This window comes from Cheilinus undulatus, linkage group 1 (genome assembly GCF_018320785.1).
Source record: "Cheilinus undulatus linkage group 1, ASM1832078v1, whole genome shotgun sequence".
Taxonomy (NCBI): domain Eukaryota; kingdom Metazoa; phylum Chordata; class Actinopteri; order Labriformes; family Labridae; genus Cheilinus; species Cheilinus undulatus.
The window spans coordinates 49964187-49984416 of record NC_054865.1 but is presented as its reverse complement, the minus strand read 5'-3'; the positions used below and the strand labels follow the sequence as shown (position 1 = coordinate 49984416).

Sequence of the window (20230 nt, the reverse complement as noted above, 5' to 3'; positions counted from 1 at the left end):
CAATATATATTTCTTTTTTTTTAAGACTGTAATGCTGGTAAGCATCAGAGGGGGATAATAGAAACTTGGCTGCAGATTACCTGAAAGAAGCTTGATCCAACACTCTTATATAAAGAGTGTTTATAGTCAGAAATGTAAAAAATACACAAGGATCTGTAAATACAGGTACATTGAAATTGAAATATCATGCAAAAAAATTACTTTCTCCCTCATTCAATTAGAAACTATATGGAAACTTCCATATATTCAAGACTCATCTCATACAAAGTGAAATATTTCCAGACTTTTTTGTTTTAATCTTTTGTGGATGCGCCTGTGTATCTGTTTGTCTGCAGTTGTCAGGTGATGTAAACATGCATCGTTTTAAGGAGATGGAGAATAAAATGCCTCGTGCTGCAGTGCCATGTAGTGTTCGATAATAACTGCTACTGTCCTAAACTCTTTTTGCCCTCCAGACCTCCAAACCAGCCATGTACCTGAATGTTATGAAAGAAGTTGCTTGTAATATGACAAGTAACCTTTCCTTTACTGCAGGTGGCGCCAGCAGAGGGCTTCTCAGACCTCGCCGTTCAGGTGATGACATCGCCCTCTAAGAACTACATCCTCCTCATGATTGCTCTGAGTGTGTGCATCCTCTTCCTGGTCGGGCTGCTGTGCGGTCGGATCACAAAGAGAGTGACGAGAGAGTTAAAGGACCGGTAGAGGGCGGGTCCTCCACACAGACTGACTCCTCCCACCTTCCTCTCCGCCTCCTCCTCCTCTCAGACACCCCGTCTGGAACCAGCCAACCTGCACAGTGCCAATGCCAACGCCCACATCTGGAACTCTTGTGTTGATTGGCTGCTGCTGAATAATTGCATCGAATGCAAACGCCCCTCGACTCTTGATACTCAAACCTCTGAAGGAGCTCTAACTTTCTGATTTGAGTCTTTATTCCTCCACCATCTTTTCCCCAGAATGTCTGCTTTTGCCAACGATTGTTTTGGCCGGATGCGAGGTTGTCCGGCTTCTTTTAGGTTTCTAAATGAGCGCTGTTGATGATGTGACTGAGGGCTGCTGCTTCTAAAGGTTAGGACTGCTTCCCCCTTGTTGATCCTGATGCTTTTTGTGATATTTAACAAAGACTGGAGCATGAAGAGCAGCTTTTAAAGTGACTGTGGCTGCCTGAATCGCACAAGGAGCAACAATGATGAAAATGTTTGAACTCTGTGGTGTTGCTTATGATTTCTTACATCTCTCATCAATCATAAAGTCCCGTCGTCTTCACTCCTGTACAGGATTTGCACCCGAATCGCCAAGAATGGATCTCTACATCCAGTTCAACTCCTAAATGCTTGGATTGTTCAGATCTTTTTGATTTTTTCACTGTGTCCTGTGTCAATCCATATTCTCTGTTGCCTTTAATGAACCGACATTACAAACATGTAACATAACACAGACGCTTCTTTTTTTTACAGAACAACTGTGAATCCAGTTTGATTTTGTGGCATTATTTTAAACATGGCTATAGCATTTAAACTTTACACTCATCTTAAAAACACCGTGTTATCTCTGCATAGGGAGTCTGATTTTATTTATTAATGATGGCATCCAAGAGCTCAAAACATACGACTTAATCTGCACTCGCCTGCTAAATCCTTGAAATGCTTTGCCTTTAGTCAAAATTTTTTACTCTGATCTGATTTTTTTATGCTTGTTTTATTTTAAAGCTTCATGTGCGCTCAGAAATCCTTGGATACAAACTGCAGATAAACCTCACACATGAGGAAAAAAACTTTCTGAATAGCTTAAAATAAATTTTTCCAAATAAGAATTGAATTTTCAGGCAAAAATCAAGTGGCTAATTAGCCTAGCTTAGCATAAGGACTGGAAGCAGTGGGAAACCGGTAGCATCCATAAAAAAATACAGTAAAGTGCATTCCTTAAGTATTCAAACTTCTTTTCTTTTTTTATAGTGCAGCCTGATGCTACAGTTGAAAAATCATTTTATTCTCATTTATCTAAACTCAGTACCCCATCATGACAAAGTAAAAGCAGAATTTTAGATTTTTTTTGCAAAATATTTAAAAAGAAAAACCTGAAATATGACCTCACAGTTGATAATGCATGTCAGAACAAAAACAAGCCATGAGGTCAAAGGAACTGCCTGAAAGCTATGAGACAGGCACAGGCACAGATCTGCCCTGTGGGTTCCCCAAAAACAGTGGCCTCCATAACTCTCAAATGAAAGAAGTGTGACTCCTTTAAGAGCTGGTCACCTGGCCAAACTGAGCGGTGGGGGAGAAGGGTCTTGTCAAGAGAGGTGACCAAGAACCTGATGGTCACTCTGACTGACCTCATGGCTTGGTTTTTGCTCTGATGTGTGCCTTTCCAAATCCTGTCCAATCATTTTAATTTACCACAGGTGGACTCCAACCAAGGCCAAGCTCTAGAGAAATGAGAGTAACCTGACCTAAATTTAAAGTGTTTTTGCAAAGTGATTGAATACTTATGTCAGTGTGATAATCTATTCATTCATTTTTAGCTGATTTGCAAAAAATATATATAAATTCTGTTTTCACACTGCCCTGGTGGGGCACTGATTGTAGATTAATGAGAATTAAAATGATTTTTTAACTGTAGTATCAGAGTGCAACATAAAAAAATTGGAAAAGTGAAGGGGGGGTCTGAATATTTTCTGAAGGTACTGTATAAACTCACTGTTCACCCTTTCAAGCACCTAGCAGATTTTTCTGCAGCCTCCAAAACACCAAAAAGCAATTAACCGAAAAATTAGAGAAGCTAACATGATTGGAATATTCTATGATTTTAAACTATGAATAATTATTTACTGTGAATAAGTCTGGTTTATTTCTACTGAGTCTAAAGCGGCTAAAATCTGATTGTTTTATTTTTGTGTTTTATCCATTACCTGTATGTTTCTTTTCCCATGAAGGAAAAATCTGCTAAATATTATAAGATCAATTAAATACCAAAACATTTCTGATTTATTCAGATACAAAAATAGATTTTCATCTATTTATTGTGGAGAGAAAGAAGGAAAATTACTGCAGATTTTTCTTACCTATGGGCCTTGAAAGCCTCAGTGTTTCAATGTAAAATGATTTGTTGCTTTTATTTAAACTGAAGATGGAAAAATTGTTTTTATTTATTTTTTAATTAATTTTTTAACAATAAATTAAAATTTAATTTTGCACTTTAACTTGGTGTATGTCTAATCTGCACTGATGTCTTTGCAAATGATTGGACACTGAGCTTCATTCATGTCATTTATTTGCTGCTTTTGGTTTTACATTTCTGTTTGTTGATGATTTAAAGTCACAGTTAAGAGTTTGCAGCGTGCACAAAAGATTTCTGATTAATGAAGCTGAAGTTCAGACACTTTAAAGGATTTAAGACAGAAAAAGAAACATCTACTCAAAAGCTGAGTCGACACACCGTCAGATAGAAATCAACATCCTGCTGTGACTTTTCTAAATGTTCTCTGATGGATGTGTCGAATCAGAGCGATGAAACCGAGGTAAACACAGCATCATGACCAGTTTTATACGTCAGTCTCTGCGTGTACAAACGTTATCAGTGTGCGGTTTGGTTTTTCAGATCATGCCATATAATACGAAGACGTAACAGATTTATCATCGTGAACTTTGATTTTGCTGTACAGATAAAATTTGTCAATTTAATAAAAATGTCTGCAGATTTTCATATCTCTGGCTGACTTTGTTTATTTTGTGACTGTCTTTTCTGAACTGCAAAATACAGTTTAAGTTCTGTTTTTCATGGCATTGGAAAAAGGTTGACCAAAACCACACCTTATTTACTACAATGTCGGGAACCCCCCCCCAATTTCTATCTTTTCTTCATATTTGTCACGCTTAAATGCTTCTGGTCATCAAACAAATTTTAAAATCAGCCACAGATAACCTGAGTTAATATAAAACGCAGTTTTTAAGTAACAATTTGCATTAAGAGAAAAATAGCCATGGGCTCCACAACAGCACAGGGGTTAGCACTGTTGCTTCACAGCAAGAGGGTTGCTGGTTCACTTCCCAGTCAGCACCTTTCTGTGTGGAGTTTGCATGTTCTCCCCATGCATGTGTGGGTTCTCTCTGGGTACTCCGGCCATTTTATTATGGCTGCTGCATCTTTTTTATCTACTGCAAGCTGTTGCAATATCCAAATTTCATCCAATTTAATGAGGGATCAATAAAGGTGTACTTTATCTTTAACCAAAATTAGAAGGAGGGAAGCAGAAAATATTTCCTATCAGGTCATTTGCAGATTAGGTTTATTTGCTAAATCTACTTAAGAATAAGAAACACAATACATGTTTTTCATCAAGCACTTTGTAAAAAAGATGTTCTGCACATGTACTTGTTACAGAAAGAAAGAAAATAGCTCTTTTATCCACTAGATGGCACCACTGACATCAGTCACACAACCCTGAACATCAACCAGACTAAAACCAAGAGGCTGATTCCTTCTTTGGTAACATACGGTAAACTAAACCAACACTGCAGAGCCTCATGCCTCATTGCAAGAAGGTTCAGGTTTGAATCCTGGTGTGACAGGGCCTTCATAAAAGTAGTTCGCACATTCTCTTTGTGCATGTGTGGGTGCTCTCCAGGTATTCCAGCTTCCTCCCACAGTCCAAAGACATGCTTGTTAGGTTGATTGATGATTCTAAATTGCCCATAGGTGTGAGTGGGTATAGGCAGCAGGGCTTTTAAAGCTTGAGTATGTAACATTCAATGAGAACTGTGCAGAATCACTTCTCCTCCCCCTCTCTTCCTGTTCTTCTCTGTGTTTGGGCTCTGTAGCTCCACCCCTCTTCTCACATACCTCCTCGCGGATGTGCACGTCCACTGAATCGAATACTGACACTGGCAAAGCTCTTGTGGAGTGATTTTGCTCTGCTTTTCCACTGAAATCAGTGGCGGAATTACAGGTTAGAAAACACTTCGTCTCAGCATAAAAAAAAAATTCTACATAGGGCCGAACACCGCTGGTAACTCCGCCATTATATCAACTTCTTACAGAGCTGGGGTGCAAGCGCACCTACTACAGCGGCCAATAGGAATGCTCCCTCCATCCTGAGCTGTGATTGGTTGCGAGTACTAGCCTTGTCATTGGCTGGAGCGTCATTCCCTTGCTGGTTTTCCTCAAGTGAGACTGCAGCACGAGGAGGAGTTGCAGAAGTGTGTTATTCTTATAGATGTTGGTTTCAATAACAAGACCATGATGGGTTGTGTTGTTTTTGTAGGCATACAGCACTAAAAATAAATTGCTTACTGCAGCTTTAAGTACTGTTAATTGTGGTGGGGACAAGCACATGAGGAAAAAGTGATTAAAATTGAATTAATTTTGCTACAAAAAACAAGACTGGATAAAGATCTGTCTGAGTCAAAGTGCCGGCAAAAATTTTAGACCTCTCGCAAATAAAAATCAAAGTTTTGTGGCCTTAAATTTCAAAAGTTGTGTGCAAGACTTTTCAAGGATCTGTAGTAACTTTGTACAAATGATACAGAAATGAAATACAGTCTGTCAGACTTCAAGCTGAAGAAAGATTTTTATTATATTTGCTTCCCACTTAATATTCTGTACACGTTACAGTTTTGCAAAGGAAAATAATCAAAAAGAGCAGCAGTTTAGCATTAATTATCTGATTATTTTGATGACTACATGGTTTAGCTTAGCTATTAGCGATCAGCAGGACAGAGGTGGCTCCCTCACAAAGACAATTAAAAATTAAAAAACAAAATAAGACAGAATATGATCACTTTTTTAAGATCAGAAACAAACATCCACAGGAGAAAGCATCCAAAGCTTGTCAACATTTCTCTCTCTGCCTAAGCCCAAATGGGAGAATGTTTGCTAAAATTAAAGGAAAACAAATGAAAAAGGAATAAGAAGACTGTAAAAATGCTACTTAAAAAATAAAAGAAACAGGAAGTAACAGTTCATACCATCTTTAAATGAAAAGACTTCTTATTAACGTACAGCTATCACAATATAAAGAGAATGTGAATTCAGTGTAACTCCTAAAAATCTACAAAATAACAGAAGCAGATCGTCATGAAGCTTATTGTAGAGGGATGGGGATTAAAGAAGATAACAGCCAATCATGTGCTGCATGCATAATCAAAGTTTACACAGTAGAGTCCAGGTGACAAGAGTTTTTTTAACCCCCTTTTCTTTTATCAGGGCTGATCCTCTTGTTGCCACACTGCAGACAGCTGTAATTCCCAGGTCAGACGCAGGGTGGCGCTGTCGTATTCCCAGCCTCTTTGACTAAGGCACTAAGTTCAGTCTCTTTTTTTCTTCCAGCTACCACAGCTGAGCGACAGTGAAGAGCTCTGATGACCACTTGACGCTCCAAAACTAAAAACTAAACTCTTTGAAGATGAAGATGTTTAATCAATGGAGTTGATTTATTAATTGATGAGAGTTTTTGTGTAAAAAGAACAGCTTGACACTTGGGAGAATTTCCTCACTTACTTTATCTTAACCATGCGACTGTATCAAACACAAACCTGCATCAGTCACTTAGCTAGGCATTAAAAGCTAAATACATGGAAATGGTTAGCCCAAATGGAACAAAACCAGATGAGCCAGCCTAACTATTCCAAATGTACCTTCCAAATAATAAGGCCAGAGATGTACTTGCTGTAAACAACAAATATTTATGCAGCTTTGGGTCTGAAAACTAATGTCTATGTCATATTTCTGTTTCTTTTTTTCTTTTTTCACTAATTTGTAAAAATTCCCAAATTCTGTATTCACGTCATGATTATAGGGTACTGAGTTTAGATTGATGAGGGAAAAATGTTGTTTTAATTGTAGCATCAGGCTCAATGTGACAAAATTGAAAGAATAAAAGCGGTCTAAATGCTTTCTGAATGAAATGTAGTTCTTTCTGTTATTATAGTTCTTTGTTTATAGTTCTTTATTAAAATATATAGATTATACTTCTATGTATACAGTTATCTTTTTGTTATAGTTAGTTCCTTTGAGCCAAACAACTTTATGGCCTCCTGGGACAAATAGTGGACAAGCTAAGACTGTGTTGGCATAGTCCTGCTGAGCAGCATTGGAGGCTAAGCTGAACCCTTGGGATGACTTTGTCTGCTGAGGCAGTCAACCCTCTGTTTCTGACTCACTGTTATATCTGACTATTTCTCTGGAGGAATGCATGGAGGAGGCACATGAGGAGAAGCGGTTCAAATACCGGGATTTGTAAAGTAGAGCAAATCAGTCAAAAACCACTTTGTTAGGCTGAAGACGGCTTTCTTTACAAGTGTTTTAACCCAAGAATATGGTGTTGCAAAAATCCCTGCCATGGCAGACATTTTACCCATGACAGTGTTGATACAGGTTTATCGCCCACCACTAGCCACAACTAGGTGTTTTAATGGCATCATGGCTCTGTGTTGCATTCATTTTGATTCCATGCACAGCAGACACCTGGGTGTGTATATGTAGTTAACAGCAAGTAATGTCTCTGGCCTACATCAGCACCCATCTCAGGGGTGTTTTGGCTTCATTTTGAACACTGGGAGGAGGTGGAGCCATATCATCTGTCTTTATATACAGCCTTTCTCCTTACCAAAGTTTTCTGTGGCTTCTTTGTCTTGAGTTTAAAGTTGTGTTTGCCAAAATACTTCCTCTGTGGAGCTAAGATAATCTCCCCAGCTGCTGACAACAAAGGTGCTCTGCCTCTTCTCATTTCTCTAGAGCATAGAAAGTGAGTGCACATCTCCCAAAGCGTCAAGCTATTTCCATAAAATAAGCAGATATTGAAATGTGTCTGATGTTTATGCCATGGTTGATTTATTTATTATATCTGATTCCTTATCTCCACCCAGTCTCTGTCATCTTTGATCATTTATGACTGTTTTCTAACAGTAGTGTCAGAAAACGAGGGCAGAAATCAAATGTAGTGTTTGAGTAAACATCAAGTTCGAGGTCATTGGATGAAATTCTCCTATTTTTACAGCGTTCTTACAGTTCACATTGGCAGACTTTCAGAGATTTCTCTCTGCCTTTCAAACAAAACTGTCATTGACCTCACAAACCGTAAACATCCAGTAGATGTTTCCATGGTTGGTTTTCAAAAAATGAAGCTAAAAAAAATAAGTGTGACGAGTTTACAGTCAGTTACCAAAAACTGTTGGTTTAACAGAGGTTCTGAATGGTCCTGGCATCTCAAGAGTTGTTGTACCATTGGCTAAGTGAGCAAAGGGGGCGGGACATCAGGAGGTGATGACCTGGACATAGTTGGCGGGATAGAGGCCGACCTGGCCGCTGTTCAGCTGTCCTTTACACCAGCCCTGCTCATCCTCCTCCCCCAGCTTCAGCAGCTCCTCGCCTGCAGGGAGCGAGAGGAAGAGTCAGGTTTAATCAAATGTAAAAGGGAGGCAGCGTTTGTCGGTCCTAACCCTCACTGTAGGAGAGACGCTGGCTGTCTGTGTTTATCAGTCATCAGGTCGCTGTTCAGGTTAAGCAGCCCTGAGCTGGCTAAGCTTTTCCAAACTAAAGTCTCTCCCCCTGTGTGTCTATCAGGTCACATAAACTCTCTCACCTTGTCAGTCTGTAACAATGAGAGGACGGACTGAAGCTGCACAAAACTAAAGGACACTAAACTTCAGTCACCAAACAGGACATAGAATTGACTCTTCAAGGTTTGGATTTAAAACACACTTAATCTTCACAATATCATCCTTGAGGGACTTTTTTTGTTCATCCAGCTGAGTAAACCCATAAAAATCATAAAAACAGCCATGCAAACAAATGTACCGGGAAACATTTAAATACCTGAAAACATGCAGGGACAGCAGGACTCTCAGTGTGTCTAAAAACCTCATTAAAGCCTCTATCAGTCATCAGAAGTGCCCAACAAATCCTTCTTAGTATCAGGATGACTCTTTGGAAATTTACAACCATCTAGATTCATTACACTCACTATCCACTTTATTAGGTATACCTGTGCAAACATCTTATCAACCAATTGCATGGCAGCAATCAATGCATATGGGCATGTAGACATGATCAAAACTGTGCTGAAGGTGAAAAAGAGCATCAGAATGAGGGAGAAAGGTCATTTATTGAATGTGCCGAGGTTGTTGGTGTCAGACAGACTAAACTAAGTATTTCACAAACAGCTGATCTTCAGATCTACAATGAGAGAAAAAACTGACAAGAAATTAGACTTTTCCACAATATTCTAATATTTTGAAAGTGGATTTTTTATTTTTGTGAGCTATAAGCCGTAATCATCAAGATTAAAACCAAAAAGGTCTCCAAATATTTCACTTTGTATCAGGTTAATCCAGAGTATATGGAAATTTAACATTTTGAATTAAATCGCAGCAACAACCAAACTTTTTCACGATAATCACATTTTTTGTGATGCACATACGATGCTCTTTGTTCTGTAGAGAAGCAATACAATCTTATATTAGGTAAAGGATTTTGGTGTGAAAGCCTGTGTTTTTCATGGATCAAGGATACTTGATCATAAATGCCTGTCTGACATGATCATGGACATCCCACCGTCATAGACCAAATAATCCCCCCCATTATTTTCTGTGAACAAACCCACACCAGCGGCAGCCAGATGCAACACTGCTCTATTCCCAGTGTGTCTGGCTGCAGTTGGCGGAGTGTTATTTTCTTTTTATCAATATTTTTGTTGAATTTTACATACATTTAACACACACAAATGAACATTAGTAAACATCGAACACTCTCTCGCACATAAAACACATTTAGACTGAGAAAAGGTTATAGGACAAACCTGATTTTTTAAAAGTTTTTTCCACTACATATTTTCACACATACATACTATGAAATAATAAAGTACATACAATACATGCACTCGTCACAAGAGGGCTGTATGTATTTGAGATTAGACAGATATTTAAATAAGGATTTGAATAAAAATGTAAGTGCCAAAAACAAAAAAAAATTATGACAGCTATTCATCTATTATTAAGTTACAATGAAGACCTGAATTCTCCAAATATTTTATTTCTGCCATGTGTGTGTTTGCCATTAAAGCTCTTCATATCATCTGTGCTGTACAAAAAGCTCTTTTTTAACCACTTTTACTTACCTGACAGACTGAATGACACACATACCTGATTATTCTGATACTTGATCAAGTCAAGATGAAACGATAAAAGCTCTTGATATTCTAATGGATGTGAAACCATCCATCTGATCAAGGAAATAAAACCAAACAAATAAGGTTTTATGTCCCGTAAGAATATCAGGACTCAGTGAGATTAGATTAGTGTTTAATAAAGCCAAGCTTTTCCATTTCAACAACAAATGGAAAGTAGAGTGATCAAACCAAAATAAAAGCACTCATGTTTATTCGATGTGAAGTGAAACCCAAAATGCTGTTCTTCACCCATCAGCAGCAGCTGCTAAAGATGGTTGGCTGTTTGGAATAATCAGCATAACTATTACAATGAAAATATGCCCTTATGCTCCTTCTTGTTATTTTTCAGTGTTGTTTTGCTGCTCAGCTCCATTATCAGCAGATACAGATGATTTCATCAAGCTGATCACATTTATCATCAGTCACAGCTGCACACATCCTACAGTAAAAAGATATCTAATATTTGAAATGTTTGTAATAAATGATCCAGTTTAAGTCACAGAAAACAGCAGTTAAATATCACTGCAGATAAAAAAAGAAAGATGACAGATGATTTTCTGTCAGTGTTCATGGGGGCAGAATCAGACACTGCATTAGTAAACTACTGACAGCTTCTCTTACACTTCTAACTTTAACCTCCTGAGTTCCTGAGAAATTGTCCCAAATTTCCATAGAAGTTTAAGTAAAATGCTGGGAATACTGGCGGAATATGCTTTGAAATTTTGAGGAAAAATTAGGGATATGTTTGTATATTTTAGAGTGTTTGACCAGAAGTTTTAGGGGGACTCTGTTTTTGTGTATTTTAGGTACTTTAATGGGAATCTGGGAAATCTATATGTAAGTTTTTTGGAATTTGATTGGAAACTTTGGGAAGAATTCCCTTTGAAGATTTACAAAATTTTAACATCAATTTGAGGGTATTTGTCAAGGTCTAAGGGGAATTTGTTTGCAAACTATCGATGAAATTTTGGAAGGAATTCGCTTGATAATCTCTAGGATTTACATGGAATTTTTTAGGCTTTTTCAGAAAGTTTAATTGAGACATTTGTGGATTATTCAAGGATATTTGTGGTATTTTTATAGGATCTTTATGGGAAAATGTTCAAGAATTTTGACTGATATTTTTTGTAATGTCTTGGAAATTTCAGGGAATCAGTTTTTTTAAATAACAAATTTATTAGACCACCCTAACCCTAACCAAAGTAAGATTTTTGCCACAGCTGCCCTAAATTAACAGCATTGGTAATTACCAAAATCATTTTTTATGTTTCTGCAATGGTTACTACACCAGTAGAAGCTCTTAAACCCAAATGATATTCTTAATGCTAAAATATATTTAGTATTGTTATACATGAATTTTATAATTTACTGATTTACAAAAAAACTGAAAAAATAGTAAAGCACATTATTATTTCTTGATTAATCTGTCAAATATAGTTATTTACTTGCATTCCTGAACAGAAAACTTCGTTTTAGTGGTTGAATGTTATGCTTGATTAATTTCTGACTTCTCAGAGAAGCCCATTGAACCGGCTCAAATTTGGGTATACAAAGGTGAATTCAGTTTGAAATTCCTCATTCCTGTTCAAAATGGTAAAACGTGGAGAGCTCACTGAAAATGAAAGAATCCGCATTAAAGCACTTCATGATGCTGGATGGTCTCTGAGACAAATATGACAGGTGGTCTAATTGAGATTAATTGTGATTAATTTAGTAGTGTAACAAAAGCATAGATGTTTCTGTGATTCTGATGGATTCATCAACTTTCATAAACAGCTTAAATGACCCTTTGTTGGTTCTCTGATCTGTTGACCCACCAATAAGAGAGCCCCCGTAACTGGACTACTTCTTGTTAGACAAACTCTCCCCTGAGTAAATTCTTTTTAGTGCAACTCCATGAAGCTTACCCTAAATCTGTTAATCTTTTAGAACACATTCATAAAAATATTCAAATCAATTATTATCAGTAAAAGTTTGTCAGAGTGAAAATGGGAAGAAACCCAGTGACAAGAAATTTAGTCCAACCTGAAGGGCAGGGCTTGTCAAAGGGTCAGTTATCCCTGTGTTGACTGACATGCAGACTTATTAGAAATGTAATAAGTGTGTCTCGTGAGGTCCACACTTCATTACAGTCCATCTCATCTCATTATCAGTGCTCATGTGTGAAACTGTTCAACATGAGAGTGTCAATGTGTAAACAAAGGAGGAGGCATCACAGGGGAAATTGAAATAAAAATATCACGTTTTTTAAAATTTGAGGCAGTGAAAAGAACTAAACAGAGTACATTTACAATTAGAGATACTTATAGATGCTTTGATTACACTCAGGTCATTGGACCATACTTCTATGATTATTTAAGATTTTCTTTATTTTATAAAACATGATAGTGAAGATAAGTTCTAAATAATTCTGATTCTTTAATCTTAGTTTTCTGACACTTAAAATACTGAATATCCCGATGCTTTAGGACACAAGAAGCATTCTAAAAAGCATTATGAGTCTACCTGCGTGGTTATCAAGTTATCAACTTAATATTTTAAAAACAAAGTTTTTCCCTTTTTTGGAATTAACGATACTTCTACAAAGTGCTGCACTATTATAGACTTAAAGATCTTTCAGCAGGCATTTTTGTAAATCTTTCAATAACCACTTAATGAAAAAAATATTGCAGCCTTTTCTGTATTATGTAATTGTGCAGCCTGAAATCACGACTGGGATTATGATTAGATTTATGGTGCAGATCTAGTCTGTATGTCTCTCTACTTCAGCTACTGACATCAAACAAGAGCAAAGCAAAGAGCACCCTCTACTGGTTTTAAGTTGTACTGCAATTTATAGTTTTGTCAAATCTGTTTAAATTGTGAATATTTGGCTCAAGTAAGGGTTGAGCAACACCTTCCAAAAATCAGTTTGATACTTTTTAGCTGGATGGTTATGGAAAATCAAACCATACTGAAACTGGTTTCAGCAAAAAAGAAGTCCTGCACACCTAATATTGTGCAATTTTAATTAAAATACATCATTTGGAACCAAGCCTGTACTGAACCGTGACACCAAAACTAGGGTATGAACTGATCTGTAATCTCTGTGAACCATTACACTCTATGACCTGCCCTGTATCTTGTTTGGAAACATTGCAATTTATCCTAAAACTCAATTATATTGCCCAGCCCTGTTTGAAATAGGGGATAAATGCACTGATATATATAGGTAATTCTGATAAATACAGCTCAGCAGCATGAACTGAGTTGTTTTACTGTTGATATTTTCAGTATAATTTGCTGCTAATTCTATGTTTTGTAAATGATATAAGATAACAGCTTGTGTTAAAACTAAAGCCAATTAATCAAAACAAAACACTCCTCCTCCCTGTGATGCCTCCCCTCTGTAAGCATTAGTAAGTGTTAATACCTGCTTTAAAGCTGAGCTCATCGGCCTCCTGGCCCGTGTAATCATAGAGCGCTCGGACTCGCACCCCCTCTACCTGATCCTCTTCCTCCTCGTCCCCAGCCTCCCCCACGCCGTTCACCGCCAACACCTTCTTAGGAGTCTCCTCGTCTGACCAGTCCGATGAGTAATCTTTAACCCTGGAGAGATGAGAGGACACATTAAAACTGAGTAAAAAAGAAAAAAAATGTCTGGTATAAATGATCATCCCTGAAATCTACATTAACATCCTAATAAATAAAGCTGTCCGTACTTTGAACCCTGTGCTTAATATTCTAGATTTTCTCCTTTAAAAGCACAAAACTTAATTAAATGTAAAGAAACATGCAGCAAAAATCACATATTTCCTCAGCAGTATGCAACTGCAGTCTGATTTTATCATTTTCTCTTACAAGTTTCTCTCTGAGTTACTTCACTTCTCATGAAAACCCATAAACGTAATATTAACCCTCCGAGGAGTAAATAAACTAAGACATGACCTCTATTTGCTTCACACATCTCCAGGCAACCATAGCCGGCATGTTCATGGATATCAAGTGGAAAAAGGAGTGTGTTAAAATGTCTAAGTGGTGGAATTCATGCTGTGAGGAGCAGGCTGCTATGTTAGTTTATTAGTCAACAGTGAGCTTCTGGAGGGAAACATGTCTAAGATTAGCTTAACAGAAAGTCAAAATGGGCACCTGGAACTTTCAGTCTTTTCTTTTTACTTCTGAGTGTCTGAATTTTCACAACAAAAGGTGTGTTTTTAAATGTGATTTCAAATGTGTGTTCCTATGTGTTGTTTGAGCCTTGTCAAAGAAGAATTTCTGTCACTTCATCAGACAGACAATAAAATCCATCCATCCATCCATCCATCCATCCATCCATCCATCCATCCATCCATCCATCACCCTGAAATTGAAACCAAAAAGTGGGGGGCTAGAAGAACCAAAAAATGTAGGTAGGAACAATCCAAGTCCAGACACTTAACATGGTTTAAAAAACACAAAAGGCTTTTAATTCATAGCTAGAAATATTTATTTACATTACATTATTTGATGTTTTCTAGCCCTATATATTTGACATTTTATAAAACTAGGGCAGATAGCAGGTAGTGATGTGCAATTAATTAAGTTTCAATTTCCATCACTATTTTGGTGTCCCACAATCATGGAAACAAGATAATCATGATTAAATGATGCCATGATATCAAGCTTAGCAGGAGTTCATGCAGAACACAGTAGTAATATGCCCAGCTGTGATCAGCTGACAGTCAGCTGATGCTAATTATTGCCTCTGAGCTCCCACAGCCAATCACAGCTTTTCCAGCACAGCGGTGTATTTAAATATGGCGTACTTCCCACTAATCCCCACTTGCATTAATGCTGATGCACCACACTGCTGCTGGCAGAGCTTAACCTCCTCCACCCCAGCCTCTTCGTTTATAGCATAAATCTTATTGCACCCTCATTTTCAGATTCATGTTACTTTGGATAAATTGATTTTGAACTAATTTGATTGAATTAAGTACGTATTGTCATAAATGTAAATCCATGTGAGGGTTTCTAGCTATGCTCTCCCTAGAAAGTCAAAGCATGCTGCTTGACTAACCCAGGGAGCATCTTTCAAGCAGAATCTTATAAAACTGTAAATCCATTTTGCAAAAAGATGGTTAAATATACACTAAGTGTTTCTGAATGTTGCTCAGTTTTTCTCATGTGGCCAAATTTTTCAAACTTTGCTGATTTTTGCCTTGAAAGTTATTTTTTAATATTCAAAGTTATGCGCTTTCTTATTAGCTTCTTTACAAGAATTTCTTAACAAGAAGAAACTCTTTGTACCTAGAAAGCTTTCTGACGTACCTGTGGCTGTGTGGCTATTTTAAGAAAATTTTGAAGTTAATGCCTTGGATTTTCCCAGCTCATTTTATCATTGCAATAATTCTATTTTCAGGTAAGCCTGCTTAAGCATTAACATATTAAGTTGCATAATTCAAGGGGTGTAAGCTTTGAATAATGAAAAAAAAACATCCATTAGTAAACTTTAAAGACTTCTGGCACAGAGGAGAGATATATAAAGGTGGATGAGAGGGTTGAGAAGTGTAATAAATGTGTAGTTTTTCTTTTGGCTGCTGTGTGTTCAAGTTTGGGTAGTATTTTGAGATTGTGGATATCTGTTCAGAAATATTTTATCCTTTTTCTTTTCTGTATTGCAGCTGCTATGAAACTACTTCTGTCTTATGAATGCAAATATTTATCTTGAACCCCGAGGTCCTCTCTTCATATCAAAAGTTTGATATATGGGCTGTTGAAGACTTCTGGAAAGATTTGCTGCAGTAGAAAGAAGGGTTTTAAGCAGAGGGGATTAGATAAAGAACTAGAGCAAGTGACTTTCTGCCAAATGTCTGCAGCTTTTTAGGAAACTTCATGGTGCAGTTTTAGTTTCAGTTTAATCTGCTGTAACACATGCGCACACAGCTTTCAAGCTTCTAATTACAGTGTGTTGTGTACAGGATGTTAACTCCTCAGGGTGACTACAAGGGAACAAACTACATGGAGCCTCTTTACAAGTCAGAGACACACAGAAGTGCATGCATAAACACACATTTAAGACATGTTAATTATCATGAAGTGGAAAATGTATGTCTTTGAGGTGATGCAACTCTTTATTTACACCAAAAGTAGACAAGGATCTGGTCTTTCAATGAGAAATAATTTTGGTGAGCATTTTTGTAACTAGTTTAAAGGAGACGTTACGGTGTTCTCTTACCTTCCCGTGATGGGACTGGGCGGGGCATCACCTCCACCTGAAGAGACGATGTTGGTGAGGGTGACCACATTGTCCTCAGAGTCTCCAACTCGCTCCTTCCTGCTGATGGAGCGACTCGCCTCTGGAGACCACTCCTGCACGACAAATACAGATTTAAGTTTAATTTCTTCAATTAAAAACAAGATAATGTTCTAAGGTTTATAGTACATATAGTGCTTTTCCTCTTTCCTGATTTCTTATTGTTATTACATATTTTTCAGACTTAAATGTTTTAGTTTATTAAAAAAAATAATATCAAACAAAGATAACACGAGTAAAAATGAAATGCCACTTTCAAATGATGGTTTTACTAAGGGGAAAAAAAAACACTCAAACCTACCTGGCCTGTTGTTATTTTAAATCTTCTATATTAAAAAAGTAGACTTGAAAATGGCTGATTGTGATGAATATTAGACTGTAAAAACAGCTCAGCAGGAAACAGCACTCAAAGTTCTTTCTTTTACCTATGGCCTTTTATTTATGCATAATACTATGCTAAACTTCAGCTTTTCTAATTTAGAAAGCAACCAATACCACAGGTTTGGTACTGAAAATCATAAATAAAAACCTCAGACAACAAACTGAACTGCACTCTTAAATATCACACACCAGGTTTTAACTTAAATTCCTGTTTAACAGAATAAGATATGTCTCATAGTTGAGTCAATAATCGCTCTCTCTCCTTGTGGTGGATAATCAATGGAGTTGGATCAGGTCCCTCCCTGACAAACATTAACACAGGAGCACAGTCTGGACATAATAACAGGGTCCTGTTAACAGAAAATGGTGGCTGGGGATTCAGTCAGTGGTATTTACAGTCTCAAACTAAAACCCTTAGTGCTACAGGAGATGTGTTAAAGCAAAACATCCTCACAGGTAGGGGATTTAACCCAGAAACAAGCTTCTTTTTAATAAAGATGACAGAGAACATTTTGCCTCTCCTAACGTCTGAATTGTTCATTTTAAATGTAAATATCTAAATTACTATGTAACTCAACATCACAATGTTGTTGCATTGCAAATTAGGCTGAAAACATAAATGCTTACAGTCGACAGTCTTCATAAGTTTGTGTGTGTATAAAGAAAAGGTCAGGCCACATATGTTAAGCATGTCTGAATCTGAATCCAGAAATTATAGGCTTAATCCCAATTCACCTCTTGTCCCTACCCCTTATCTCTACCCATACTTTTTGCACTATCACGTCTGGGAGCAGAGTTTCATGATTCTTGTTGAAATTTGGTCGGGTAAAGTTCTGTGGCTAAATGGTCCTACGAATAGAGATTTTTCCAGAAGCAAATGTTATGGGAAATCTCTCAGAATAACTTGGGAATCACTGGCTGGATGGCTGCCCGAGAATTCCTCAAATGTCAGTAGTTTCTTCTTAAATGAGGGCAATACTCCTTTATCATAGCTTAGTGTTATTTGAATGCATTTTGATCTTTTTGGTTTTAGACAAGTATTTTAAGAACTGCTTGCTGTAGAAACTTCTAGACTTGTTGTTCACATAAAAGCCATGAATGACTACTGATGACGGGTTCAGGAACTTGAGGGCTTGTTCCATTTTGCAGGGGAAGATTTCATCACTACCCTTTGTAAGTCTGTTTCAAGGGCCAAGAGCGTAATCCACTCCACCCCTTCTTTACAATATCATCACGCCAATCGTGCCGACTGGTGTTTCACATCTGTTTGCCAAGTCATCGCACAAATTCATGGATCAGTGATCGTCTAATCTGACACGGTGACCATCGTAACAGACAAAAAGATTGTGTAGTCTGACCTTGGTTTAGCACAATGGCTCTCTGTGTGTAAGCAGAACTGTGGGAACTCCAGGAAGTTCCTCAGAGGACAGAGGAGATTTTTTCTGCCAACACTAAGTATCCCATTCTCTCTCTCTTGTTTTTAAACTGCTGAAAAAACTTGGAAAGCTAAGACAGATTCATGTTAAAGGGAGGATTTACACATTTGCTCTGAAGAAGTATGAAGACATAAACATCACTAAAATCAGGATTCTTCCATTAATTTTGCAGAGTTTGTGACAACTGTTAAAACTTTAGCACATTAAATTCCTACATATTAATTTGGAGTGTAACTACCAAGTTTATGGAAATAACTTAAAGAGTAAAGAAAGGTACAGAAGAACATAAGATTCCTTGAGAAACACGTTTTTCAAATCAGCTTGTAGATTCCTGAAGGAAAAGATTAGACAGCTGACGTGAGGGTCGATGTGCATGCTAACAGGCTTAAGACAAGCATGATATGGCAAAACGTCTCTCTTACATAACAAGGCATTTCCTGCAGAAGGCTTAAAAATGAAGCTTATTATTGAGTTAAATAGCTTTGAATTGGCCTGCCATTCCTCGTGTTGAACAGCAAATATTAAATATGTACTTGGTGATTTAGGGTGAGTTTTTTCATTTTCTCCATTTCTACTTTATAATTCTTCATAATAATGTGTTAGGGATTTGGGCAAAATGGCGGAATTTAAAATACTGCTGATGGTGAGGTGTCTGGTCGCTAAACAGTGAAAATACAGTGATGGTCAAGTACAGGGATGATTTAATAAGAAGGGTTGTCAGCGTTGTTGTGGTTGTGTTATTTGTACCAATCTTAAAAACAAGATCTTACCTTATTGGCAAGAACAACAAGAGAACATATCTCCAACCCGGTTGTTCAGGTAAATTCACACCTCTTTCAAGTCACATACACAGCAAATTTGACAGTGTTAAACAAACTCATGAAGAGGTAAATTTTGCACTTTTAAGTGTCTATATTGGTCAACACTATTTATAGTTAAACTACATTTTTTTACAATATGACAGAGCTGCAGTAAGTCTTAAAACTCTGTGGCAAGGTGAGTCTCCTGGTAAGAACAAGGAAGAAATTCAACCTCATAGCAAGACAATGCATACTACTGAACAATACTATGTGTCTTTTAGGAGCTCCTTAATTCAAAATCTAACTCGGTGAATAACTTCATTCATGTTGCAAATTTGTCGATTATCAAAAACAATAGAAATCCACCAAAAAACATGACCAAATGAACCCCAGCAGGGATCACTGTACAACAGGTAACATCCAAAAACAAACACATCTAAATACATCTAAATGTTCTGCCCCAGGGCATGATGGGGGGAACTTCGTCCACACACACCCCAAAGTGGAGCTTAGACCAACTGACACTTTACACAGTTGAACTAAAACTGGTGGATCAACACTGTCAAATAACTCCAACACTGAAGACCATCTCACAAGGAATAGAGTTAAAATCAGCTCTGTAATATTTACCCCTGAGATATCAACACTTACAGTTTGAGCAAGTTCAACCTCTCAGTGCCCATAGAAGTTTGGGTTCTATCTTCCTTTACTTTTGTCAAACCACTCTGAAATATTTTCAGCTCTGAACTGAAAAGCTCTGACAGAATTTGTTAAAGCTTCAGAATCTGAACGAGCTCCTGCATGTTCTGTGTGAACACCCCTTTAGTCATCTGAAGTCTGATTATGTATTTGATGCAGAGAGCTGACAAACTAAATCTTGAAGCAAACTTTCTGTGATCCACTTCCTGAGTTTTTTAAGTATTAAGTGGTGACTTCTCTGTAAAATCTGAAATCTGAGGATCCAAGTATGGAATGATGCACACACAAATGCAGTCACATACACACACCGTTTGTCTGCAGCTGCTGAAAATAAAGAGGAGCAGGGGAGGAAGGCAGGAATCCAGATGATTGTATCTCTATTATGAGTTGACAATTGAGTCTGAAGTTCTTTTCAGAGACAGAAAATGAGACAAAACAACAGCTCCTTCATTGTGAATATCAGAAACAGAGAGAG

At 37.4% G+C, this 20230-nt stretch overlaps 2 protein-coding genes across 6 annotated transcripts in view; one reads left to right on the top strand and one right to left on the bottom strand.

The window, feature by feature from the left end:
- Positions 1-3693, top strand: part of LOC121510301 (Golgi apparatus protein 1-like) — a 40050-nt gene extending 36357 nt beyond the window's left edge. For both annotated transcript variants that reach the window (XM_041788294.1, XM_041788284.1), the window contains one exon: positions 535-3693. In XM_041788294.1, coding sequence (XP_041644228.1) covers positions 535-702 — 168 coding nt within the window. In that variant the 3' untranslated portion in view covers positions 703-3693. The remainder of the gene's footprint in view (positions 1-534) is intronic.
- A 1868-nt stretch (positions 3694-5561) lies between these two features.
- pacsin3 (protein kinase C and casein kinase substrate in neurons 3) overlaps positions 5562-20230 on the bottom strand; it is a 53215-nt gene continuing 38546 nt past the window's right edge. For all 4 annotated transcript variants that reach the window (XM_041790220.1, XM_041790212.1, XM_041790238.1 and 1 more), the window contains 3 exons: positions 16362-16495; positions 13578-13753; positions 5562-8368 (listed from right to left, as the gene is read on the bottom strand). In XM_041790220.1, the coding sequence (XP_041646154.1) occupies positions 8253-8368; positions 13578-13753; positions 16362-16495 (426 nt within the window). In that variant the 3' untranslated portion in view covers positions 5562-8252. The remainder of the gene's footprint in view (positions 8369-13577; positions 13754-16361; positions 16496-20230) is intronic.